The following is a 27,308-nucleotide window of genomic DNA, read 5'->3' as shown; positions in this document are numbered from 1 at the left end:
GCTCTAGTGAAGACGGGTGCATTTATCTTTTCAAGTTAGTCTTTTCATTTTCTTTGTTAAAATACCCAGAAGTGCAATTGAACTATACATTGGTTCTATTTTTAAATCCTTGAGGAAACTTCATACCATTTTCCACTGTGGCTGCACCAGTTTGCTTCCTACCAACATAGTACAAGGAGTCCCTTTTCTCCACATTCTCCCCAACCGTTTTTTTTTTTAATGTTTTTATTTATTTATTTATTTATTTATTTATTTTAATTTTTTTTTCAACGTTTATTTATTTTTGGGACAGAGAGAGACAGAGCATGAACGGGGGAGGGGCAGAGAGAGAGGGAGACACAGAATCGGAAGCAGGCTCCAGGCTCTGAGCCATCAGCCCAGAGCCTGACGCGGGGCTCGAACTCACGGACCGCGAGATCATGACCTGGCTGAAGTCGGACGCTTAACTGACTGCGCCACCCAGGCGCCCCTGTTTTTATTTATTTTTAAGACAGAGACAGCATGAGCAGGGGAGGGGCAGAGAGAGAGGGAGACACAGAATCCAAAGTAGGCTCCAGGCTCTGAGCTGTCAGCACAGAGCCTGACGTGGGGCTTGAACTCACGGATTGTGATATCATGACCTGAGCTGAAGTCAGATGCTTTACTGACTGAGCCACCCCGGTGCCCCCTGTCTTTTTGATAATAGCCATTCCCACTGTGGTTTTGATTTGCATTTCCCTGATGATCAGGGATATTGAGCATCGATGCATCTAGCTAGCTGTTGGCTATCTGTATGTCTTTGGAAAAATGTCTGTTCAAATCCTTTGCCCATTTTTCAATCGGGCTTGATTTTTTGTTCTGCTGGTATAGGAATTTTTACATATTTTGGATTGACCCCTTATCAGATATGATTTGCAAATACTTTCTTCCACTCATTAGGTTGCCTTTTCATTTTGTTGGTTTCCTTTGTGCACAAGCTTTTTATTTTAATGTAGTCCCACTTTTCATTTTTGCGTTTGGTGTCAGATTCGGAAAATCACCAAGACTGATGTCAAGGAGTTTATTGCCTACTGGTTTCATGTCTTATATTCAACTCTTTAATCCATTTTGAGCTAACTTTTGTGTATGGTGTAAGATAAGTGACCTAATTTTCCCAACAGCAATTATTGAATACACTGTCTTTTCTTGATTATATATTCTTGTCTCCTTTGTCGTAAATTAACTGACCATACATTCATTGGTTTATTTCTAGGCTATTCTGTGCCATTAATCTAGGTCTGTATTTATGCCAATACTCGATTACTATAGCTTTGTAATAATATAGTTTGAAATTAAGGAGCATGAGGCCTCCAGCTTTGTTCTTTCTCAAGATTGTGTTGGCTGTTTGGAGCCTTTCGGGGTCCCATACAAATTTTAGGGTTGTTTTTTAAAAATGCCGTTGGAATTTTAAGAGATTGCATTGAATCTGTAGGTTGCTTTGGGTAGTGTGAACATTTTAACAATATTCGCCCAATCCCTAAGCATGGAGTATCTTTCCATTTATTTGTCTGCAGTTTCATTTATGTCAGTTTTCAGTGTACAGGTCTTTCATGTTTTTGTTTAAAAATCCCTGGGTATTTTGTTTTTGATGCCGTTTTATAAATGGGATTATTTTAATTTCTCTTTCTGGTAGTTATTAGTGTACAGAAATGCAAGATGCCTGTGTATTGATTTTGTGTTCTGCAACTTTACTGAATTTATTAGTTCCAACAGTTTTTTGGCCTTTGGGGTTTTCTATATGTCATTTTATCTGCAAAAACTGACAATTTGGGTGCCTTTTGCTTGCCTAATTGCTCTGGCTAGGACTTCCAATACTATGTTAACATTTAAAATTTGACATAAAAAGCAAAGTGGTCCAAAGAAAGAAGTTTGAAACTAAATGTTGAACACTCTACTGAGTCCATGGACCAAACTCCCTCCTTTTTATGAAACCCCATGTGGGTGATGCAGGTTATCAGGAACAATTCTAAGTTACTACAGCTTTGTCACAAACCACCCTAAAAACTTAAGAGGTTCAAACAGTAATCATTTCTCTCTCGGATTTTGTGGACTAGGAATTTAGGAAAGGCTCTACCTGGCAGTTCCGACTCCAGGTATCGGATGTATTTGCATTTACAGCGGCTAGAGCTGGGCTAGCAGGAAGTTAGAACACGAGGGACTGGCCAGACGTTTCTGCTTGTAGTTTCAGGATCTCTCTGTGTGGGCTGGTCTGGGCTTCCTCACAGAATTGGCTTCAGGGTGACTCAAGGACTTACCAGCCTGTGTAGCTTTGCGTGTTCCAACAGACCAGCTGTAAGCTGTGTTGCCTTTGATCTAGCTTTGGAAGTCACAGAGCAGTCCTTTTGTCGTATCAACCAATCACCTCTTGATCTGGGGAATGTCAGACTTTATGGATCTTTTACAACCGCCACATCTCCCCTCAGGAAGCCCATCTGGTGTGAGAGAGGCAAGACCAGCCTAGATACTGCCACCAGGAGAATACCAAAAGGTAAGCTGCCCCATGTAGAAGGCCATGGGAGCTCACAGAGGGGAGTAAGGGAAAGCATTTTGGAGGCGACCTTTGAGCCGGTTCTTAAGATGGATTTTGACATTTTGAATGGCATTAGCAAGGTCCAGAAGTAATAAATGGTTGAACAGCGAGTGATTACTTGACTGCAATCAAAAGTGGCTGAAGGAGGAGTGAGCAGAGGCCAGAAATGTGAGCCAGATCAAGGAACGCCCAACCTAAGCAGCTTCGAGAGAGGTAGGGACATGGGCAGAAAAGTAATGAAGGTTCCTCTCCCCTCCAGATACAATTACCATGGGAGAGATGGTGAACTTTCCTTCTTGGCAATATCTACTACCCCTCCTGGGTGGTATTACAGGAGTTTACAGCAGTCTCCAACTTGGAAATAGTATCAGGTAACTATAAGCATGTATTTCTGATTTGGCTTTATTAGTTGCTTGAACTATCACCTAAAATGTGACAGGCTGAAAGGCATATAACACGTGTTGAAGCCTGAATGGAGTACACAGTCTCTTAGTGCTACCTGTCGTGTAGATCAGTATGGTCCAGAACTTTCTGTGACGATGGCTGGGATGCTACCTAACCACAGGCAGCCATTAAGCATATGAAATCTAGGGCTGGAAACGTATTTTAATTAATTTAAGCACACGGGCCTAGTGTGTTGGTTAGCCAGGCCTACAGGAAGGGTTTGGCAAGTGCAAGAGTGGAGTCCTAGGGCTGGCACAGACCCCAGTGTGTGCTGTGGAAATTCAGAGTAACAGGGCTAGCCACAAAGTAATGCCATCCTGATTCAGGTTTACTGGGTCAATCCAGTGGAATAATATATACCCCAGAGAGACCCCTGGTGAAAAATACTACCCAAGCCCCTAGAGTAGGGGGCAGTGACAAGAGCCGGCTGGGAAAAATATCTGGGTTGGTAAGGGGATTCACAGCTCTCTCTCCGGGGAGCAATGGGAGGTTAATTTCCAGCCACGGGACTCCCTTTTTTCAAATAGAAACTTCCACAGCATCCTACTACATACAGATGGCAGTAACTTGGAGCTCTTTCAGTTCAGAGCGGGGGTGGACACTCCGTGGCTGTGCCTCCTCAGTGCTAGAAGTGATAAAAGGAAATCCATCATCCTTTCCAATCTTACTCCAACGTGCAGTGTATCTTGAGGTCAATAATGAGACTTCATGGTTGTTTCTGAAACAAATTTATTCTCAGAATAATGCACAAAAGTAGAGGTTGAGGCTACCTTTGGGAGGCTTCCTCCCCCTCCTCTCTGAATGCCAGGGAGAACACAGTTGAGGGAAACATGCAATCACAAACAATGATCAACTCTAAAGACAAAAAGGTTTGGTCCAAAAGAACTCAACATAATTAATCCAATTACTGTGAACAGCTTCACTGAGTAGGATTAAGATATTGCAGATGTAGTGTTTCCACAGGGTGGCTCTTCAGTGCACCAGGGGGGCCTGCTTGAGGGAGATGAGGACAGAGCGCATGCGGGAGACGTCTTTGGCCTGCTTGCTGGACTTGGGGTTAAAGTCACACAGCCGGGCCACCCGTTCCCACTCAGTGCCTGGGGACGACTCGTCTATGTCGTTTACAAAGGCTTCTTCTGCTGCCCTGGAAGCAACAATGAAATATGTTGGTTTAATGTAGAACCCCTTGTGAGCTACCTGGTGGCTGCCTCTTCGTGCCTGACTGAATGGCATCTGCTTTTCCAAAGAGTAACAGCCCCTGCCTGGCTCAGGTCAGATTCAGGAGCAGACACGTGGCCAGTTCTCCCAGGCACAGGGGCCCGGACTGCTGTGTAAAATGTTGGAATACAGGTGTTTGGTGCAGGGCTCACTCTCTCTCTGTCTCTGTTGACACAGAGCATTAAAAAAGCAAGTCCTTGGCCAGCTATGCACTGCCTTCATTAACAGGAGCAAAGCAGCAGGCTGGTCAAGAATGTGAACGGTGGTTTATGTTGGGCTCTACTGAGTTTCAAGTAAATTCAGAGACTTCTAAAAAGCCCACCGGTCATTGCACGATAGCCTCTGGATTTATCCCTAAGACCGGAGAGAAACAGGGCAGATCAAAAGGAATTCAAGACAAAGCTCCCATGCGAGCAGGCACTAGAGACTTAAAGCCATTCTGGAAGGGGGTTTGTTAGGACATTGTCCAGTTCAGCTCAAAGTTGGCCATTTTCCCTCCAGCCGGGTGCCTTGGGCCACTCAGGGCACTCTCTGGAAGGGGTGGGCATCTGATGGCTGAACAGCCAATCAATGTCAGTTGCTTTTTGCTAGGATGCTGCTCCAACGATCTTTCACGTCAAGGTCAGCCCACCCCCCAGTTGGGAACTGGTGGGAGCTACAGCCTGAAAGGACAGCGGAAGGAGGAGGGAAGACACACTATATTCATCTACTCCGACAAGCATCACGGGCAAAGCAAAAGCAATGGAGATGACTGGTCTGTGGGGACGGGGGGTGGCACTCTCACAGGGATGGCCGTGGCAGACACTGCTGAAGCCCAGAGCCACTACAACACTGCGACTTCATGGCACACACAGTTAGGGGCAGTGAGAAAGGTTTACTTAACTGTTCTAGGCTGTAGCAAGGATGGTTTATGTTTGTGCTTAAAGGTGAAGAGAAGAAAAGAAACAAGGAGAGAAACTTTAGGTCAGATATAGAAAATGAGAATGAGCTCAATGCAGATGGTCAGTAAGCTAGACATGCCCTTGCCACTCTAGCTACACTTGGGAACGTGCAGCTGGCTTTGCTGGGCCACCCTGCTGCCCAGCAAACCCAGACTCGACCTTTCCAGTCTCCATTTCTACTCCAGAGAGAATGTGCAAAAAATCAATCCAACACCACCTGTAAGTCCAGCATTTCACAAATCTCATTGCAAATGCATCTGGGGACCCAGGGAACCCTGCTCTGTATTCTAAAGGGATGAAGGGGTAAAGGTCACAGGCCCTAAGAGGCTCTACAGCCATGAGCCTATTATCCACCCTTCTACCCTCATCTCCCTTGTATCAAAAGCTAGTCCTAATTCTTAAGGAAACAGCAATACTGCTCTGAAAACAAGAATCCTTAAGTACTTTTCCAGAGAAGATGTAGTTTTCTTTGGAAGAAGAAACCACAGTGGCCCACACCAGACAGCTTTGGCCATCTGGACCTTAAAAAGCTTGGGGCCTCTTTGTGCCACACTAGGGGGATAGGGCATCAGAAGGTGGCCACTGAACAATTTCCAACATATAAAACCATAGAGAAACAAATACAGAGCTCCCCCCCTTACCCAATGAGACAATCTCCTCTGCTCTGGACTCTGCTGCCCCAAGGGAGAAGCAACCAACCCCACATGTCGTTCTATAGAATTAAATGTAGGAAATCCTGCCTCCCTCCCTCCTCCCCAATAGCTCCCAACCACAGAGCTTCCACCTGTTCCAGGTGGGGACACATCCCGTCCCCACCTAGGGCAGGTAGGTAGCAAGAAGTTAGAGCCCACCCCCGTCCCACAGCCTTCCCAGACAAGGTCACAAATGACCCACATTTTAAAAGGGAATCTGCTTCCTTCTCTCCAAAACCCTGGATGTGCAAAAGGGCTATCGGAGTTAAAGGGAGTCACGATTCTGCAAGACAAATCGATGGGTCATACCCCCAACCTTATAACTCTTAGGCAATCCCCAGAGTGCCAATCTGAAATAATTCAGAAAGCAAAGCAACTTGTGACATAACAGGAACATTAACTCTAAACAAAAAGTAGAATCAAAACAAGAAAAGGAATTAGTTTTGCAACATACACATAACCAATCACGTCAGCGAAGGGTTGTTTGTAGAAAGCTTCATCTGCCACCCTAGACAGCAAGAGGTCCAAAAGGCAGGCAAGCAGGCAGGAAAAAAGAGAGAACATTGAGAAGCAGAAACATCTCAAATCCACAGTAGAGGCATGACTGTGCTCCAGGGCGCTGCTCCCAAGGCTCCGTCCTCACCCAGCAAGGCTTCAAGTGCTGGAGACCAGCAGGCAAGGTTCTCCGCTGGCCTTCCCCAGGGGCGGGTTCTCCCAAAGGAGCCCTGCCAACTCCTTCCCCACCTTCTCCTGACAACGGCCAGCCTTTCTCAGCACCCGCTTCCAGGTAAGCCCTTTTAGAGACTCCGAATCCATCCGATCCAATCCTCAACCCCAACGACCTAGGAGAACACTACGACGTGGTCTCACCAACACTTTACAGATCAGGTAACAGGAGGCCTAGAGACGAAGCAACCTGCTCAACCCCAGGCGGCAGAACTCGGAAGCAGGCCGGCCTGGCTCTCTGCACTGTGCAGTAAGGCTTCTTCCCCGCTGGCGGATGACCGGGAAGCCACGCCGCCTTCCCGTCAGCCTCAGGGAGTCTCGCTAGGCACGAACACTGCCAGCTGCCCGACACCAAACACGCTAGGCCCCAAAGCCACTATCCAACTACTGCTTCTGAACCACCCTGGCTCAATGGGATCAGTTTTCAGTATTCTGGGAACAGATGAGGAAAATAGTTGCCGGACACAAGTGGTCTGGCGGAAAGGACTGCAGCCCAGGGTCCTGGCTCTGGCACCGTCTTCCTGTGTGTCCCCGAATAAGCTGGTTCGTCCGCTCAGTCCAGCCAGACTGGACTGCCACCACAAGGTGCAGTCCAGAAACCCCAACTTCACTTCCCCTCTCACTCACACCAGGAATGGATCAAAGTGGCAGGGCTCTACGGGACAGAAAGGGAAGGGGGGCATGCTGGGTGGAGGAGTTTACACCCCCACAGACAGGCTGGCTTATTTAGACGTTGTTGCCCCAGGCTGAATCCCTGGGCCCAGCCAGCCCACCCCATCTATTGTGGGTGGGCAGGGAACCTCCCTGCGGAAATCTTACCCTGTCCTTTGCCAGGCTGGTTTTGGGGCACAGGAGCGGGAGGGGCATTTTGAAGGAAAATCATGCCTGTTTATTAACCTAGGGTCACTTATTTATTTAAAGGGAAATTCTAGTAATTTTATTTCAGTTTATTTTTAGACTCACCCACAGCCTGCCTTCTTTCCCATTTTGGTTTATACATAGGAGGTGTTTTGTGGAAATTTGATTGTAACTCTCAGTGAGTCAGCAGGAAAACAGAGTTGTTTGTGGGCAGAATGAGTGGGCGGGAAAGGAAAGGCCAGACAGCTTGTAAGCCCATAATCCTTTTAGTTTACACAAAGGGCTAAACCTAATCAATTTCAGTTTGTGCTTGCTCCTACTGGAAGAAAATAAAGGTTTAGTGACTCCAGTGGAGGCATCACTAAGACAACAAAAGCCTGAATGCCAGGCTTCTGTTCCTTTGCAGTTAGCCCCAAGACTAAAGAGCTTGTTAGTGACAGCAGAGCCCCATCCGGGTCGGGTTACAGACAAGCAGGACAAATGGAAAATCATCATCTAAGTGGCCTGTTTGTTCTTCACACACCAGACAGAAGGGCCTGAAAAGAGCAATCCTCATGGAAGCCTGTGGGAAAGGGGGCGGGGGGAGGGAGGAGGAATGCCTTTGGGCCTGACCACAGGGTGCTCAAGAGGTGACCCACATCAATAGCCCCAACGGGGCATGGGAAAAATGTCTGCCAACTTTTAGAAGTCTTGAAAGAGGGGAAAAGTTAGCACCAGAGACCCCTGTAAAAGGGGAAATGTTTCTGTCAGTTTGGAAGGGAACATGGTCTGCGGCTGGTCTGGAGTACACACTGTCCTGACTGGCTCCCGTGGAGGAGGAATTTGTTTCCACAGGCTGTCACTAATAATTGATGGCTCTTGTGCAGTGGCATCTGCACCCTGACTTGGGATAAAAGCAGGGAGATGCAATCTGAGGACGGACACCAGTCTACAGATGCAGTGAAGACAAGATCTGCGGTCATCTACCCAGCACCACGCCTGGGCACCTAGAAGCCAGGAGGCCTGACGATACACTCAAATACAGGCCCTCGCTACCCACCGCATCTCTTCTTTCAAACTACTCTACCTATCTTTGTGTTCCCCCTTAAAAATCCAGCTGCTACAAAAGTCATCCAGAGAGAAGGGCACATGCTTGAAACGAACACTTCGTTTTCTCAAAATACTCACTCTTCACCTACGAACAGAGTTCCTTTACATATATAAATGGGACTTAGTCCCACAGGATGCTGTTTAGAGAATCAAACACGGAGGGGGAGTGGTCACCAATGTCACAATCTCGAGGAGGGGGTATGTGCCATTGGAAGAAGTTCCCCACGGTGGCTCTAAACGGCTCCCATGCTAGTCCATGAAAACTGGAGTAAAATGTAAAAACCACCCCTTCTATCCTGGAACCCTGGTGACAATGGCTCATGTGCCTCCAGTTTTACACACTCAGAGTCTGCCCTGCGCTTCGTGACCTGGTTTTGAAACAGCTACACATTCTCCATGAGTGGCAAGTTTAAGTCTTTTCCCCTCTCTGGAACTTGGGAAGTTCACCTATGACATCATCCAACCCGACATTCTACGATTCTAAGAAAGGTACCAAAGCCCTAAACCGATGCCTGGAGGGACTAAACCTTAGAGACTGAGCTCCTGAAAACAGGAGTGCTTACTCCAAGGATAACTGATACTGTATACAGACAACCCCTTTCTTTCCAGAAGGGCTACAGTTTAGCAAAACTGGCCTGAAAAAATTTCCGCAATTAGAAGCCTATTCCCACCATAATAATTTTTTAAGTCTGAGAATCCGTGTTGTCAACTTGTTTACACATCAGGGACCCTGAACAGGGAGGGTCAGCCCGGTTTTACCAAGTACTTCAGGGCAGACGGACTCCCGGGCAACTTGCTAGAGTAAATGGGGTCTCACACGGTACTTGCACAAAGAACTCGCTCCTCTCCCTTTAGAGATGTGAACTTGTATCTGTGGTAAATCATCTGGAATGAGCACAGAATAAAGCAGCCTGGACCTGTCAGCACTTCAAAATGACCACAAGCTCAGGAGAAGCCCTGGTAGTTAATGCTACCCTGAGCAACTCAATGTGAAGACCAGAGGGCAGTCCCCACCGTATTAGAACCTCACTGGAACCTGAGAAGCATTCCTAGAAAATACCTCCCCCCAGGAAGGGGGCCAGGACTAGGCTCCCATTTGGCATTTAAGACACAGCCAACAGAACCAACTATGGCCAACAAGAGAAAGGTAGCCGAAGCCTACCGCACACAATGGTCCATCTGTTCTGCTGTAGGTGCCCCACGATGGCACAGGCTGGCTGGCAAAGCGGTCTGCGCCCTCTTTTCTGGCAGATTTCCAGCAAGAAGCTGCCAGAGACCAAAGCTAACCAACTTCTGCCTCTGAGGCAGGAACCTAAGAAGGCGCTTTACCCTGAAAATTACAACTATCCCCAGGCTCAGTCTAGCCTATCTTTCCACTGAGGTAGTGAAGTGACCGTGTGAGAGCTGGGCTCAGGATGCAGCAGGAAGGTGAGCCACTGGCCTACATCAAGGCCAGCAGTGCTGCCTCCACCTCTCTGAGCTACTTCCAAGCAGACTGAGCATGGAGACCACAGCTCCTGCTCGGCGGGGAGAGGAGGAGGCGCTTAGTTTCTCCCTCAACTTTAGGGAGTATATCATAAAGAGCACTTTCAAAAGGTCAATCTTAGGTCAATTTTCTCAGATGTACGCGGAGGACCCTTCGTTCTCAAGTCACCGTGTCGGAACATCCCTGGCTACTGAATTACAAAGCACATTTCTCTGCTAACGGGCCCCTCTGCCTAGCAGCTTTCAGAGAGCAAGGCTGTATTTAGGGGCTGCAACATGACCAAGTCTATAATCCCCAAAGTACTGAGATCCTGGTATATTCATAACGCAGCCCTTCATTTCAGGGTTACGTTTCTGCATGTGGACTTAATCCATGACATAACTTTCCCTTTTGCTGCTTCATACCGATACAAGCAACACATATTAACCAAACTCTTAGCTGAAGAGCTAAATCCACTACAACTGGGATGGCTAACGGACAGGCTGGATTAAGCTCATAAGACCCGAGAGACCTGCAACCTTTATGTTTCAAGTACTTTTTCCAAAACCTGCAAATACATTTCACACTAAAAGAGGCAGCACGTGAGAACTACATTGGCCACTGGAAATGAATTTGATTCCATCCTGGAAAGCAAGCAGTGCTGGTAGCACCGGGGACTGACCTGTTATTTGCTTTTGTTTTCTGTAGCTGCTCGTCCTGCCTCGCATACCACTCTTCTAGCTCCTTTATTGCTTTTTCTTTCCACTCTGCTTCTTGCTTCCGAGAATTGGCATCTTTGAAGGGAAGGAAAAGAAATAAAATGAGGCAAAACACAAATCGAAGTCTGCTCCATAAATTGTTTAGTCTTATTAAAACTGCTGTGTGCTGGCAGGAGACCAGGCAGGAGGGAAGACAAAATTCTGTTTTCCCTGTTTGTGCATCCAGTCTCTGATCTCAGGGATTCCATTCAAGGGGTTTCATATTTTATCTCAATCCACTGACATCAGTGGATTCACTAATTTTGGGATTTCTTTTGGGGGTGGGGTAGGGGAGGAATACTTTCTTTCTCTCTCTCTTTTTTACTTTTTTTTTTAATGTTTATTTATTTTTGAGACAGAGAGAGACAGAGCATGAACGGGGGAGGGTCAGAGAGAGGGAGACACAGAAACAGGCTCCAGGCTCTGAGCTGTCAGCACAGAGCCCGACGCGGGGCTCAAACTCACGGACCGCGAGATCATGACCTGAGCTGAAGTCGGACGCTTAACCGACTGAGCCACCCAGGCGCCCCAGGAATACTTTCTTAATACAAAAAAGCCTTTGGGGGCACCAACCAGGGAAAAAACAACTATGTACCATTCTTTAATAATGCTGTCAATATCAGTTCAGGGTGGACAATTAATATTACATCATCTAACAACATCTTCTCCCAAACTATATTTAACAGCCTAGGTTTGACAACCAATGGTTTTGTAAAATAAGTTGGCACTCTCTTTTAACTAAAAATGGTAGAAGCACCTCTATGAAGCAGGGAGCTGTTGTTAAAATTACCAGAGGTAGAGAAGATTCAGGAATATAGGCGGTAGAATATAGATGGTAAATGTTGAGGGGGACCACAAAATAGCTATTCCTGCTTGGACTGCAGAGTGAGTCTGTGGCAGAGCTAAGACAGAAGTAAAAAAAGAAACTAATGGAGGATTGCTGGGGGTTGAGGTGGGGTAGGGGATCACTAACAGTTATCCAAAAGGTTCTAGAAATTAGAAGACGCAAACTTAGCAGGTTTGCCATACTGGATTCTCAAACATTAAGTTTCTCAGCTAAGTATTCACTAAGACATTTAGCTAAAAAGACCAAGTCAGTAGAGAGGGGGAGACAGAAATGCAGGTCACATGCAGTTGACATCTGAAGTTACTCTGAGAGTTCACTTTTAAACATGTTCTTAAGGAAATACTCTCTGGCAGGTGTTTTTATTTAAAAAAAATTTTTTTTAAGTTTATTTATCTTTGAGAGAGAAGACAACAAGTGCGCACACACAAGTGGGGGAAGGGGCAAAGAGAGAGAGAGGGAGAGAGTATCCCAAGCAGGCTCTGCACCGTCAGCAAAGAGCCCAATGTGGGGCTTGAACTCACGAACCGTGATCATGACCTGAGCCGAAGTTGGATGCTTAAGCGACTGAGCCACCCAGGTGCCTGTCGCAGGTGTTTTATAATAGACCCCTCATTTAATCTTTATAACAATCCCAAGAAGGTAAACTCTAGACCCATGCTCAGCACTGAGACAAACTATAGCTCAGAAAGTTTGAGTAACTTTTCCTAAAGGTTAAAGTCAGTGGCAGAGCTAAGATTCAAACCCAGATTTCCCTCTAAAGCTTACACGTTCTTACTTCGTTAAGCTGCCTCCAAAGGGAAGGATGGAAAGGAAAGCAAGCCTAGAAAAAAAAAATCACAAGATGTGACTAGAAGGTGCTCACCAGTGCTCCAGAAAAGAGTCTGGACAGCACAGAGCCAGAGCCCGACCTGTAAGCAGCATCCTCGAGGAGGTTACAAAGCAGCGGTGGTGGCCAGTCACCCCCTGAAGGAAAGAAACTGAGCATTTGGGAGCATTTTTGGGGCCTTTGCAAGCACATTTTATAGTAACAACCTACAGAAAAGGCTGTGTCTGTAACTACTAGAAATAGCCTACTGGCACCTAGAAACTCTCCAAAAGTTTCGGATTCTAAAGCAGCTGTTAGCCTGTAGCCTGTTGTGTAAGTGAAATGGAGAACGCCACGATGCGACGGGAAATGCTGTGAGCTGGCAGTGCGTGTGGACAAGAAACCAAAGAGTACCAAGGTTAAAAATTGAAGGTCACCTTTTCAAGAGTGGTGAAATCACTTCTAAAACATTACTTTTTAAGTGCAGAGTATTTGCCTTTGTGTGTAGTCTAATGATTTTTTTTAAGTTATTTCTCTGAAAAATTAAATAAAAATTGTGATCTGCAGATTGTAGTCGCTGCATAAAACCACCTCTTTAAATCTACTTGCTTTTACAGATTTATGAAGGGACACTAGCAATAAGAATTTAGAGTTCTTAAATGCTTAGTACAACAGGGCAGAGATCTAAGCTGCAATACAATCTTTGCATCTCGGCAGGAGAAGAGGGAGGGAAGGATGAAGTCCCCTTAGAGAGCAGGGCACATGGACGGCTGTCTTCTCTGGCAATCCCTATTACTGCTCATGGAAAGGAAAATTATTTGAGGACACAGCCAACAGCTAAGCTGAAAACAACTGACATGGATTCTCTATTTTTAGCATCTGTGCTTTCTCACAGTTCTTGCAAGGAAAAAAAAACAAGACAAAACAGAAAAAACACCTAAGGTTCACAGACCAATTTAATTCAGCTGCAAAGCCACATGTTTGACTTCCTTCATAAAAACATCCTAAGGGGCCACCTGGGCGGCTCAGTCGGTTGAGCATCCGACTTTGGCTCAGGTCATGATCTCACAGTTCGTGGGTTCGAGCCACGCGTCGGGCTTTATGCTGACAGCTTGGGGCCTGGAGCCTACTTCAGATTCTGTGTCTCTCTCTCTCTCTGCTCCTCCCTTGCTCACCCTGTCTCTCTCTCAACAATAAATAAAGATTAAAAAAAATTTTTTTTTTTAAAGCATCTTAAGAAAACTACAATTCACTGAACATTCCCAAGGTGCCCAATCTGATAACTGAAAAAACACAATTCTTCCAGACACCAAAAGTGTACTCCCTCCATGGAAGACAACTTTACTAAACTTTGGGGAAAGGGAAAAGATAAAGTTGGGTTCTGAAACGTGAAAAATACTAATACCAGCTAAGTCTTGCCTCTCAGCTTACTCAGAAGCAGCAGCCAGGACCAAGGCTGCCGGCACCACGAGGACAATTTTCATCTTATCCGATGCAGGAGCTACTAGCTACACGTGGCTGTTAAAATTTAAAATTCGGTTGCTCAGTCACACGAGTCACATTTCCCGTGCTTAACAGCCACATGTCGCTAGTGGCTACCATCACTGGAGAGCAGAGATAACGTAGTAGTTCCATCATCAAAGAAATTACTACTGGATAGTGCCATAAAGGTTCAAATAGAAGTGTGTCCTTTGATCTCAAAGTCACATAAATTGGACTGGAGAAATAACAGACTCGGTCCTACTTCCAGGTGTCAACTACCCCAACCGAAGAATAGGACTCACGTGTTTACTAATTCAGTGGTTCCCAAGAAAGAATAACGCTGACATTGTGGGTACACAGAAGAACATCGTTATTTCTAGATACACAATATTTAGGCATAAAATACGTGATGTATCTGAAAGTGGACCAGAAATGTGTGTGTATAAAACATACACACACACACACACACACACATTACATTACATTTATATAAAGATAACCCAATATGACAAAATGTTAATTACTGAATCTAGGGGGTACACACAAGTTCATTTTACTCTTCTTTCAACTATTCCGTTTGAAATTTTAATGAAAAGTTGAGAAGACTGCCCCATGGCTTTATGTCCACACTGTGCCATACCTCTGCAACTCCCAAGTACAGATACCAAGCCTCCCAATCCTGACCAAAAGCGACACTCCATACACAGATCTTCACCGAAGGCCAGGCCAGCTGGCACTGATCTTGGGCTGGGCCTGCCTGGTGGGATAGTGTTCACTAAATGCAATGTGACCAAGGGACAGATGGGTCTGGACTATGAAACAGGGCAGACTTGAGCTGAATTGTGACTCCACCACTTCTTAGCTAAGTGACTCAAAAACTTATCCTGGGATTCTCCCATTCCTCACCTACCTACAGAGGTAAAAACGTACCTTACAGAGCTATCAGAACAAGAAAACAAAACTGTACGTGTTTCCTACAATTTACATTTTCCTCTTAAAGCATTACCTTAAATTCAGCCTTCAAATGATAAATGGACTCTGGAGTCTCTCACATGGACAAGATACCTACAAGTTTATACAATACCCTTATAAATACCACCCCGGACTACCCTTGGGGTTGGTAACACTGATCTTATTCCACAGAGGAAGTTAACAGACACTGGAAGGTTTGAGCAACCAAGTGCCCAGAGCTGGTAAGAGTTAAGCCTGGGCCTTGAACCTAGTCTTTTACTCCAAGCTCAGGACTCTTTCCACAGCACTGCTCTGCTCCTCCTGAGAGGATGCACTCGGTGGCCGGTGGCGACTCTCCGAGCTGCCCTAATCCTCACACAATGGCCTGTGATCAAGCGTCTCCATGCGGGTGGCCTTGGGGCCTTTATTTAGGTTGAGAAAGAGATCTTCCCAAATACGAGACAAGGACATTATGGCTAATTCTAGTTAAAAAGGGTTAAGAGTCAAGGTCAACTATCACACTGAAAACAGACACCCAAAGACATAAAGGGATTCCTTACCAAGGGCTTCCAAGCGTTCCGTTTGCTCTTCTCTCCACTTACGGATACTTTCAGGCTCTGACTGCAAGCGATCCACTTGTGAAATAGCTGCGTAACTGTCTGTTGGACCATTACTCTCCTTAACACAAAACACAATTGTGTTCTATCAGTACCAGACGTTCCTTCCTGAAACACACTTCATCCGTGGCAGAACCCCTGGTTATGTACAGCACGGAGGCTGTTGTAAAATGTTAAAGGATTACCTTTAAAAGCAACAACACAACCTCACGTGCCAATAGGGAGCTTTCAACATTACTGCACAGAATCCTTACAATCTACAAGAGAGGTAGTTTTTATCCTACCTGTTAATAAATGGGACGTGAGTGGGAGAGAGGAAAATTGGGGAGGCGGGTAATAATGGACTTCCTAGGAAACAGTGTTAATGGTTTTTGTTTTCCCACTTGACACACAACTTCTGTGGAATCTTCAAAGTAACAAAGGTAAATACACAGCCCAGAAAGGCCTAGAACCTAAGGCTTCTAAATGCCATTATACAATGTAGGAAAAAGATCACTTAATGCCACCTAACCAAAATGTGAGAACTCTGGGTAAAAGAGTCCAAAAGAAAACGTGCAGTCCCTACAGTCACACCAAAGAAAAGGATAAAAAGGCAAGCAAATATGAGTCACAAGTGGGGGGTAGGGGGGCAGGTTCTTTTACAGTGGCTAAGGTCTGACAGCTGATACACTGATAAAGACTCAAACAGAATTTAATCTTTAAGAGATTTATCTTTTAGATTTTTCACCTGTTGAACTAGGAAGTAAATTCCAAATTAACCTAACCAGACCATAAAAGATGGAAGGGGAGTTACTTAAAATATTAGTAACTAAAAAACAAACAAACAAAACTTAGTAACACTTTCCATGTGTCAGGCACATAAAAGCTTTATCCCCCAAGCAAAGTTTTTCTTCCCATTTCACAGCTGGAGAACTGAGACACAGAACTGACATGTCCACTTCACAGCTAGTTAGGGACAGAGCCAGAATCTGAACGCTGTTGTGTCTCACTCTAAGGATTAAGCTCTAAACAGGGATTGGAAACTAGAGTCCGTGCCAGGTGCCTGTTTTTGTAATTACATTTTACTGGAACACAGCCATGCCCATTCACTTATGTTCTGTCTATGGACGCTTTCACAGCACAGCAAGAGTAGTCTGACAGAGACCTTCGTGACAAAGCTTAAAATGCTTATGACCTGGTATTTAACGAAAAAAATTAGTCCATCCTTGGTTTAAACCAATTAGACTAACATCCTTCTTTAATTGGTTGAGGGATGGGCAGAAGAAACCCAGGCATAAGCAAAGCATCATGCTATTCCCCCAAGGCTATAGTGACTACTTCCACTTGGTCCAGAAGGAAACACACAACTCTTGTTGGGTGCTTGGGAGAAGAGGAGAAACCTCCACTTGTTCTAGATAAAAGGACATGCACACGTGAAGCCCAATGTGCCCTGTGACCACCATTCGACCACCATGAAAAAAGCTAGAGCACAAAAATGCATGCTTGGCGGCCAGAGTCCAAGAACACTTCAATTACATAAACTACTAAAACTTCGCTGTGTTTAAGGTAATCCAAGTTGGGCTAGCAACTGAAAGCTTAGTGAGGAAGAGGTAAAATAATGGTAGTAACCAAAAATTCCAGCCCCCCCACCCCCAATATCATCTCAAAAGTTCAAATGCTGGCCCCACCACATACCAGCTTTGTTACTTTTAGACTACTCTCTCTCTGTGCCTCAGCTTATTCATCTGTAAAATGGGAAGGACAATAAATAGTACAGGTTCCCCAGGTTGTTGAGAAAATTAGAGATTAAGTAGAAACACTTGACACAGTACGTGGCACATAGTGTTTAGTCACTGCTACCATCACCATCACGAAGGTTCATTTCCGGAGAATAAAACTGGTAACACTAGGGCCAGGTCAGTAACATTTTAGAAGAAGGCTCTATCAATGTCACTTCTCTTCAAACCCTTCCATTCTAGCAGGTAACATACCCAATACTAATACATCTAGGAAAGTCAAAAGAGTGGAGTCCTTTCTAGATCAGTGAATTCAAATCACAGGAAAGGAAGCCTTGACCATTATCATTCAACATAATCAGAGTACTCTGTACCTGGTAGTATTCGCCATTCATCACTCCATCAACAGCATCTGCAAGACAAAATTCAGTCTATCAATCAGGGCTGGTCAAACGCTAGGCTAAAGCACTCTGGCATATAATACCATACTATATGCTGCAGGTACTGTAAGTTATACTAATACTATCCCTTGTTAGGCACTAGACAGAACAAATAACTTCCTGTTTAATGAAATCAAGATGTACTTATACACAAATTACTTCACCAAAATGTGGATAAAATCTGCACCAAGCCCCTAGTTCAAAACCTTTTGATCTTCTGGCCTAGAAAAAGAACACATGGACGCCTGGCAGAAGAATCTCAGAGAGCAACAGTGTCTATGAAAGTTCTGGAGAAGGCAAAGCAAAAGTGGTCCCTAGAATCATCCAGTCAGCAGTGACATGCAGCTTCATATTCAAACCAAGGTGCTTTCTTGGAGGTAAGAACTCTCCATCCTGTGCCTATAGAGACCCAAGGGTCTACACCTGACTTCTTGCTAATTCCTCCAGACTACCTGGAATTAGCCTGAGCTAGTAAGATTCGGGCATACCAAATTAAATCAGTGTTTTCAAGGACACAAGTTACAAAAAACTCAAAGTATGGTGTACCATCCAGTCTTGCACAATTAACTACTCATGAGCTAAATGAGAAAGTCCATCTGAGAAATGTAAAAAATGCCTTTTCAAGTAAGACCTAGAGACTATCAATCCATATGGTACACAATGGTGGTCCAAGGGTGCCTAGTGGCTCAGTCGGTCAAGCATCAGACTCTTGACCTCAGCTCAGGTCATGACCTCACGGTTCGTGAGGTGGAGCCCCGTGTCGGAGTCTGCACTGACTGCTCTCTAAATAAATAAATAAGCAAGCAAGCAAGCAAGCAAGCAAGCAAGCAAGCAAGGAGACATTAAAAAAATTAAAAACAAACAAAACAGTAGTCCACAAGCTAAACATATTTAAAACACAAGTAAGTACTAAGTAAGAAAATTTCCCCAAACCAGGATGTCCAGGTTTTGGGATGAAGGCAGGCAGACGGACGACCTGGCAATACTGGGCCTCTATGAAAGGATGGCCTTTACATACAGCGTGCTCTGGTCTATCTGCCGGGATCCCCGTCCCACTTTTTTTTTTAAACTCCATTCTGTATCTCACTAATTCAATTACCTGATCAGCCTGCATCCTAACCCCTGCCCTGACCCAAAAGCAGTCACTAAGAGGCAATCTACAGACTGAATGCCATTCCCGTGGAGTGGCTGCTCTGCCTTCCTTCAAAAGCCCTGATCCAGGCAACATAAAAATGTAGCTTCCACCTACACATTCTGCACTCTGTAGCTGCTGACCGACCTACATCTACATCTACTACTACTATGAAGGACTTCTATCATGTATACAATTTTTTCAAACTACAACGACCATCTTGTCGCCTGGGGCGAGAGACGGAAGATAAGAGATGAACCTAAAAGACACAAGAACCCACACAGTGAAAGAACGCCAAGCAAGCAGTTAGTGTGGGCCACCATCAACAAGGCCCTCAGAAGGCACTCTATGGAAACATCAGGGCTTTCCCCGAGGCCTGGGGCAGGATGCTCTCATCCTTCCCTCAAGAACAGGCAAAGATTTCATTAAACCACTCCTCTGCTCTTGATTCCTAACTAATTAAACCCAACTCGAACTGCCTGTTTTCCAAACCAACCCTAACATTTTATCCATTCTTTTGGTTCTCTTGCTTCTCCCAATTACTCTCCTTTTGGCTTTGAGTATTGAAAACTTTTATAGATTACTTCCCCAGCACATCTCCCTAAGACACTTTTTAAAAAAAAAGGAAAAGAGAGAAAGAAGAAAGAAATATATAATTTCAACACTCAGCCCATCGGCTTCTACCCTTTAGCACACACATGGCAACTGCTTTCAGTGAAACCAGACTCCTACAACATATGCTTTCTTGGAATTCATTCATCTATGTCCTTAAATTGTCATTTTTTTAGTATGAAAGAACCTACTATTGTTTCCAAGGTGCCAGGCACCATGTCCAACATTTTATACACGTTAAGTTTTAATCCTTACAATAAACCTAGATGTATCAGCCCTTCACAAATGACCTGAAAATAGGTGTAGGGTTCCCTGAAAGATAAGGTGTTCTTGAAGGGGCAAATAATTAATGACAGTATTTTCTCTCTTGACTTTTTTAAGGTATGTAAGAAAAAATAATAAATGCATGTTTTATGAGATAATCAGCTTTTCAAAAGTGGTGCAATACCTCAGCAGGCCAGGAAGTCAGAGGAAAGATCATCTGATACATGAATACAAACAGCCAGGATCTAAGCATTTACCTACCTTCATGGATTTTGATCTATGTTTCAACAGCTGGTTATGGTTCTTGCTTATTTCAACATAGTTCTCATATTTAATAAAGCTTGATTTTTTTTCCCTGTTTTCTTTTAGAGGGAGTGTGCAAGTGGGGGAGAGGGGCGGGGGAGGAGAGAAAGAGAAAGAAAGAGAGAATATCTTTATTTTTTCTTAACATTTATTCATTTTTGAGAGACAGAGAGCATGAGCAGGGAAGGGGCAGAGAGAGGGAGACACAGAATCCGAAGCAGGCTCCAGGCTCCAAGCTATCAGCACACAGAGCCCGACGCGGGGCTCAAACTCACAGACTGTGAGATCATGACCTGAGCCAAAGTCAGACACTCAACCGACTGAGCCACCCAGGCGCCCTGAGAATATCTTAAGTAGGCTTCACACTCAGCACAGAGACTGACACAGGGCTTGATCCCATGACTCTTTGAGATCATGACGTGAGCCCAAATCAAGAGTCAGAAGCTCAAGCCTGCTTAAGATTCTCTCTCAAAATAAAGAAGTAAACTTAAATAAACTTATATATATATATATATATATGTGTATATATATATATATACATATATATATATAATTGCTGGTCACAGGATGTACATTTTATTTTTTTAATGTTTGAGAATGAAAGAGACAACATGAGTGGGGGAGGGGCAGAGAGAGAATCCCAAGCAGGCTCCACACTGTCAGTGCAGAGCCTGATGTGGGGCTTGAACTCACAAAACCATGAGATCATGACCTGAGCAGAGATAGTCAGATGCTCAATGGACTAAGCCACCCAGGTGCCCCAGGATATACATTTTTTTTTTTTAAACCAACGTTTTATTTATTTTTGGGACAGAGAGAGACAGAGCATGAACAGGGGAGGGGCAGAGAGAGAGGGAGAAGCAGAATCGGAAACAGGCTCCAGGCTCTGAGCCATCAGCCCAGAGCCCGACACGGGGCTCGAACTCACGGACCGCGAGATCGTGACCTGGCTGAAGTCGGATGCCTAACCGACTGTGCCACCCAGGCGCCCCTCAGGATATACATTTTAACTAAACATTGACCAACTGACCCCTTTTAGTCTATTTCTATTACTACCATCAGCACATGACTGCCCCATTTCTCAGACTTTTTTTTTTCTTTTAATGTTTGAGAGAGCACTAGCACAAGCAGGCTGGTGGGCAAGTAAGCACAAGTGGGGGAGGTGGGGAGGGGGGAAAGAGAGAGGGGAGGATGGGGGGAGAGAGAGGGGGGAGGGTGGGGAAGGAGAGGGGGAGGGTGGGGAAGGAGAGAGGGGGGGAGGGTGGGGAAGGAGAGAGAGGGGGGAGGGTGGGGAAGGAGAGAGAGGGGGGAGGGTGGGGAAGGAGAGAGAGGGGGGAGGGTGGGGAAGGAGAGAGAGGGGGGAGGGTGGGGAAGGAGAGAGAGGGGGGAGGGTGGGGAAGGAGAGAGAGGGGACGGGGAGGGGGGAGGGGGGGAGGAGGGAAAGGGAGAGAGGGAGAGAGGGAGAGAGGGAGAGAGGGGGAGAGGGAGAGAGGGGGAGAGGGGGAGAGGGGGAGGGAGGGAGGGGGGGAGAGGGAGGGGGAGGGAGGGAGGGGGGGAGAGAGGGAGAGGGAGAGGGAGAGGGAGGGAGAGAGAGAGAGAGAGAGAGAGAGAGAGAGAGAGAGAGAGAGAGAGAGAAAGAGAGAGAGAGAGAGAGAATATCCCAAGCAGACTCTGTGCTAAGTGCAGAGCCCTTCATCTCACAATTGTTGAGATCATGACCTGAGCCAAAATCAAGAGTCAGATGCTTAACCTACTGAGCAACCAGGTGCCCCCATTTCTCAGACTCTTAATGACACTAAAGACTGAGTTTTGGGTTTTTAAATTTTGGCTAATTTGATAGCAGGGAAAGAACTTAAGGTGGCTGTGTTGTGTCAATCTTATTTCTTGTGAGGTAGTCATGTATCTGACGTTTGATTTTCTTCCTTACTGAATTGTGAGAATTTTGCCCATTTTTGTATCTTCTGATCTCTAAATATTCGCTTTGTATTATTTGTCCTCTTATTACAAATATTTTTCCCATTGTCATTTTGTATGATTTACAATATTTAACAACTAGAGCTACTTAACTTGTATGCGGACACTATCAATTTTTCCTTTAGGATTTCTGTATCTGCTTTTATGCTGAAGGACTTTTATACTCTGAGATAGTCACTTTTCTTCTGATACTAAAATAACAAAAATGCCTCTCTTTAATCCACCTGGAATTTAGTTTTTGTAAGACAGAAAGAGTGAGATGATCTTGACTCCTAGAGCTTATAATAGCTAGTATGGTCAGGCCTAAGCCTAAATTCTGGTTAATTTATTACATTTAACACACCAACTGTCCTTAATATATTCCAACCCAGGGCCATTCCCAACAGGAAGAGACTTTGATCGCTACTCCATATACAAAACTAGAAGCAACTGTCATCCCATACCTCCTCCTAAGTCACATGCTGCCTGTCCTTTAGGTCTGAAGTCTCATTCAAAACCCACTGGCAAGTGATCTGAGCTCGTTAGTTACTGTACAGACATTCAGCTGGCCCAAGTCCAAGAATTTCCTATTGCTACAAAAACATGCATAGAGGACATTTAGGGCCTTGATTTATTAGGGTAACTAAGCTAAGTAACCTGATGCTCCAGAAGGAAACTTCCTAGGGCATCTCAGGAACTCCAGAGAGAAACAAAGGCCAGAATTAGTTTCCAGAGAAGGAAGATACTTTGTCCCAAACCCACTTGACTCCCACATTCCCCATCCACTGGGGGTCAGGCACACATCGGTTTGAACTCCAGGGGAGACATGTATTAGCTTGCTACCTTAGGAAAACTGCTCAACTTCCCCCATGATCAGCTCTTACCTGTAATAGGACGCCACTACTTAGCCTGCGCTTACTGCATGGATGTGAAACCACAAAGAAGCTGGCATACATTAAGTAGGCAGTACTACTAATTATCATGCATGAGACTTCCCTGAATTCTCTCCTCCACTGCTACCAAGAAAATAACTCTCCTCCTCCAGAAAACTTTAATTCATGTGCCTCCCTCCCTCCTTCTCCAAGGATAGACTTGTCAGAAACAACAAATATTGCCTCACTGCCATAATCTCTCAGTAGCTCCTTACCCGCGGTCTCCCCTCCCTCCTTAGCCGTCACCATCGAGGCTTTTCCACAGGTCTAGACTTATGCTGCCACTTTCCTGACTACTTGCTCTTCAGTATGCGAGCCACTTCACTCAGCTGGTCACCCTCCCCCCCTCGAAACTAACCTCTCTTCTCCAGACCTCCTAACAACCGAGGGAGTCATCCAAGGCTCAGGACCTCCGGTTTGTCTGTTCCCATCCTTCATGGGAGTTTCCCCCAAGGCTGGGGAAAGTTTAAGTATGTTCCTCTTTCCTGAATCCGTTAGAGCATCCTGCCCATATATTTCTGTACGGTAACACATCCGATACAGGGCTTCCTCCTAAAATCTGTTTCCTCAGCACACCCCAAGGCCCATAAGCCTCGTAATGCCTCTCTCTCCCCGCTACTCCCAAGGAATAAGAGTACAGCCAGGTAACTGTGGTATTACTACCAAGTAATACCAAGTACAGTGTGTTAACGCTTTACAGGTACTGATGTAATCCTATCGACTCTGTAGATCTGTACAAGGCAGCGGTGGTTACGGAAGCTGCCTGAAACCACAAAGTTAAACTCGGGCTCAAGCAGTCTAGGACAGCACAGAATCTTAACCACTAAAGTGCCTCTTTGAAAGGAAAGAAAGCAGAGCCCAACTAGTTCTCTAATCCCCAGAGGAAGTGCTGACCACTACACTATTACCGATCTCAACTGCACTGTCAGGGGACTGGCTTCAAGTCCATGAACGCTTAGGTCACTAACAAAGTCCTTCCTAGAAACTAAGTCAGCAACCATCCCTTCCTTCCCTTTGCTGAAAGCTTAATGCACAGGGGACCTATCCCCTCCCTTTTACCTCTCCAAACTGCCCATCACCAACATTTGTCTTTCTATGCAGGACTCTCAGACCTAATATTTTTGTTCATTCCTTTGAGTATCTATTACGTGCTAGACACCCTGCTAGGCACTGGGGACACAACTGTGAGCAAGAGTAACACTGTCCTTGGATCAGGACAGTTTTCTAACTACGGGTCCGGATTCTCTGAACTCTGTCCTACCCAAGGCAGCCACAACTGCCTACTTCTGTACCTTTCAGAAATGACCACCTCTTATCCCACGAAACCCCTGCTGACACAACTGCAACAGAACATGGTACAACCAAAGGGCAGGGGGACTTAGGGCACAGAAATAAACTTGCCCTTTTTTCCTAAGCAAGTCATTGCTCTGTAGGACTCAAGTTTTCTTTTATTAAATGAGGGAAGTAAACTAAGGATCTAAAAAGTAAATTTATGATTCTCCGGCAAATGTTAACACCACCCAACCACAAAAACCTATTCACTTAAGGCCAACTTCATCTCCTGCCACAGCCCAGTTCACAGTTCAGTCCCACCTGCTTGCTGTAATTTGCATTTTCAAGTGTATCATATGTTCTCGTGTAAGTTTTTATTGGGGGACTGATTTGCTTAGGAGGTACCATGGTGCAGCATAAAAACTCAAGAGTCTGTAAACAAGCAGTCTCCCCACTCCTACTCACAAAGATGGTTCCGCTTGGCTGGCACAGTAATTTGAGAGTTCTGAGTCCCAATCCTTCCATGAAGAGCACAACTACAGTGCAACAAAATCTCGGTCTCCAATACTCCTTAGCGTCTCATTCCCAGCAGGTTTCTCTCATTTATGTTATCTGCATGGCCCTTTAAGGCTGTAGTACAAGCACTCCTATCTGCCCTACTGTGCCCTATTCTCCTTTCTTTTTTTTTTTTTTAAGTAAATGAAAACCCAGGTCTTACTTCTTCCAGCTAATTTCCTACTTCCCCATATGACTAGAAAGGTCTCTTCCACTCATCTCTTGCTTCCACCATAATTCCAAACATCACCCACAGCTAAGGCATTCAAAGGTCGGGCTGGCATCCTAAGGCTCGTTTTTTGGTTTTGTTTTTGCCAGACCTCTGGCTGGGAAAAGGCCACACAATATTCTCTCTTCACCTTTTGGAAGGCTAGTCCAGGCTAATCTTAAATTCTGCTTAGGCAACACTGCTTACCAAAGCTGTTCCTAGAGGAAGTAGAGCTCCAGAAATCCTGGCTGTAATCCGTCCGATAAATGGTAAAACTCTTATCCTTCTTTGGCTGGAGTTTCTTCCTCCAGGGCTAGGCCACCTTCCTCGAGTTCCCTACTCACGCCTCCTTTCGTCCCCATAATCCAACTCTACACCCCTGAAGTCCTTAAATGCTGAACGGTATTGCCACCTCTGTTGGTGTATATCCCCAAAACGACAGCACTATGCTCATTTTTTCTGCCTTCCCTTCCCAGTAACCGGTTCTGTGCTGGGTTCAGACTTGCCTTTAAGTCTAGCCAAACTGCGCCAATGCGGCTATGTTTCAGAGGCCAGGCTCAAAGCACAGCAAGTGCTCAATGAAAAGTTCCTGAGCTGAACCGGCTTCTTCAGGCTCGTCAGCCTGACAAGTACTCTATTTTCTTTGCTTTCTCGCTCTATCCCGTCCAGGAGCACTTAAACACACTCATACGACAGAGTAGGCTCACCGAACCTAGGTTTCTGCAATGACTGGGCCAGGGTCTCGTTTCCTCCTTGCACTCTTCCTTACCCTCCTCCCCGTTCAGCAAAAAACAAGTTACACAGAGCCCTTAGACCCACCCTGGGCCAAGTTTCTACACAAGTCCTCCCGCCCCAAACGCGCCCGCACTCTCACCCGGACCCCCCGGCGGCTCGCCGTGCGGCTGGGGCCCGGGGGCACCGCCGTCCAGGATGGCGAAGGCCTCGTCGTTCTCGATGCCCGCAATCTCGCTCTCCTGCTGCGCCAAGAAGGCCGCGGCCGGGTCTTCTTCGCCGGCACCGGCCACCCCGTTCCCCAGCGCGGGGCCGCCCGGGGCGCCGGCGGGGGCGCCGAACGGATCTAGTTCAGCCATGGCGGGCAGTTCAACGGCACGCACACCAACGTTGAAAGACAAGCCAACCGCCCCACCGACACCGCGCCCCGCAGCGGCAGCTGTGGCGGCGACCGCGATCCGACGACAAGCGGGAGGGAGAAGGCGGAAGCGGAAACCCTGCCCCTATATCCGGTTGGTCTAGGCGGTGTTGGGGTGGGAGCCGAAGGGCTAACAACCAATCAGAGGACAGAAATAGTTCAAGAACCACCCAATCAGCAGGAGGAGGGGAGGGCCTCCGAGGAAAACTCGTGACTCCGGCAGCGCGGGCTGTGAGGGTAGTGAGCCCAGTCAGGCCTGAGGAAGGCGGAAGTGGCTTGACTTGAAGCAGCCTTACCCACCTGGCCTTTGGGGCTGCTCTGACCCTGGACTACCGTCTCGGAGGGACTCTAGTGCTGAAGGCGGAGGTGAGGTGAAGTGAGTGCGACAACGATCGGTGGATTACGGAAGAGGCAAGCTACTTACGCTTTCTGAACCCAGGTTTCCTCGTTTGGAAAATGGGATCGAGAATCTTACACTGCCTCCCTCCCAGGCTCCTTGGGAAGGCTGAATCCTTTCAGAGCTGTTTACCGGCTTTACTAAAAATTTTGTATTTGTTCATTCATTCACCCAGCCTGGATTATTTTCACCTGTGGAGACGCCTGACTGAAACGTAATTCATTCAGGGCCGCCTGGCTGGCTCGGTCCGTGGAGCATGTGACTTTTGGTCTCAGGGTGGTGAGTTCGAGCCCCACCGTGGGTGTAGAGATTACTTAAATAAATTCCATTCATTCCGATTTTTCTACCCCACAGTATTTTTATAAAAAGGCGAAGATATCTCCTTTTATAAAGCCTTTTTGCAGCGAGTATGTCTTACCAGGGCTACACATACATTTCTAGAACTGAAAAACTCCTTAGGGATCACCTAGGAATTTCATAGGGAAACAGGCCCCTGTGTGGGAAGGGATTAATCACCCAGGAAGTGCTCAAAAGAAAACCCAGGTCTTCTGGGCACCTCAGAATTGGTACAACCTCTTGTATGTACATACCTCTGTCAGCGAAGGACAGCAGTTTTCTTTAAAATTCCTTCAATATAGGGGCGCCTGGGTGGCTCAGTCAGCTAGGCCTGCGACCTCAGCCCTGGTCTTGATCTCCCCGTTTGTGAGCTCGAGCCCCGCGTCGGGCTCTGTGCAGACAGCTCGGAGCCTGGAGGCTGCCTGGGATCTCTGTCCCTCCCCTGCTCACGCTCTGTCTCAATAAATAAACGTTAAAAAAATTTTTTTTTAAATTCTTTTAGTATTTAACATCAGGGGATTTTGTCTACACCATAAAAATGATAATGGGTGATTACATTTAACCCCCCACCATCCCCCCCCCAAAAGAAAAAAGCAAA

The 27,308-nt window shown here is 46.0% G+C and overlaps 1 protein-coding gene and 1 long non-coding RNA gene across 8 annotated transcripts; one reads left to right on the top strand and one right to left on the bottom strand.

Annotated features, from left to right (window-relative positions):
- Positions 1–1,644: 1,644 nt before the first annotated feature.
- LOC109493855 lies at positions 1,645–5,112 on the top strand. Its single transcript, XR_002148319.2, has 2 exons — positions 1,645–2,919; positions 4,802–5,112. It is a non-coding gene; the product is annotated as an uncharacterized LOC109493855 (long non-coding RNA).
- On the bottom strand, positions 3,704–26,057 carry CLTA (clathrin light chain A). Of its 7 annotated transcripts, XM_011288550.4 has the most exons (7): positions 25,702–26,050; positions 17,531–17,568; positions 15,385–15,502; positions 10,664–10,775; positions 6,298–6,351; positions 5,094–5,129; positions 3,704–4,136 (listed from the first exon to the last, which is right to left on the bottom strand). In XM_011288550.4, the coding sequence occupies exons 1-7, from the start codon at positions 25,916–25,918 to the stop codon at positions 3,965–3,967; spliced, it is 747 nt and encodes a 248-aa protein (XP_011286852.1). In that variant the 5' UTR covers positions 25,919–26,050; the 3' UTR covers positions 3,704–3,964. The 7 variants fall into 7 exon arrangements, with proteins under 7 accessions (XP_011286852.1, XP_019671750.1, XP_003995675.1 ...); XM_019816191.3 differs by lacking the exon at positions 5,094–5,129; XM_003995626.5 differs by lacking the exon at positions 6,298–6,351 and having other exon boundaries at positions 25,702–26,049.
- Between the last annotated feature and the right edge of the window lie 1,251 nt (positions 26,058–27,308).

This window comes from Felis catus, chromosome D4 (genome assembly GCF_018350175.1).
Source record: "Felis catus isolate Fca126 chromosome D4, F.catus_Fca126_mat1.0, whole genome shotgun sequence".
In the NCBI taxonomy this organism is placed as follows: Eukaryota; Metazoa; Chordata; class Mammalia; order Carnivora; family Felidae; genus Felis; species Felis catus.
This window is presented reverse-complemented; position numbering and strand designations above follow the sequence as displayed.

What these genes read in the sequence shown, in the direction of transcription:
- CLTA (XM_011288550.4), bottom strand. Translation starts at nt 25,918, where the DNA reads ATGGCTGAACTAGATCCGTTCGGCGCCCCCGCCGGCGCCCCGGGCGGC. An exon ending in AAAACAAAAGCAAATAACAG is followed by an intron (nt 6,352 to 10,663) that starts GTCAGTCCCCGG and finishes CTTGCTGTCTAG; the next exon opens with GGTGGCAGATGAAGCTTTCT. An exon ending in GCTGACGTGATTGGTTATGT is followed by an intron (nt 5,130 to 6,297) that starts GTATGTTGCAAA and finishes TTCACCTTTAAG; the next exon opens with CACAAACATAAACCATCCTT.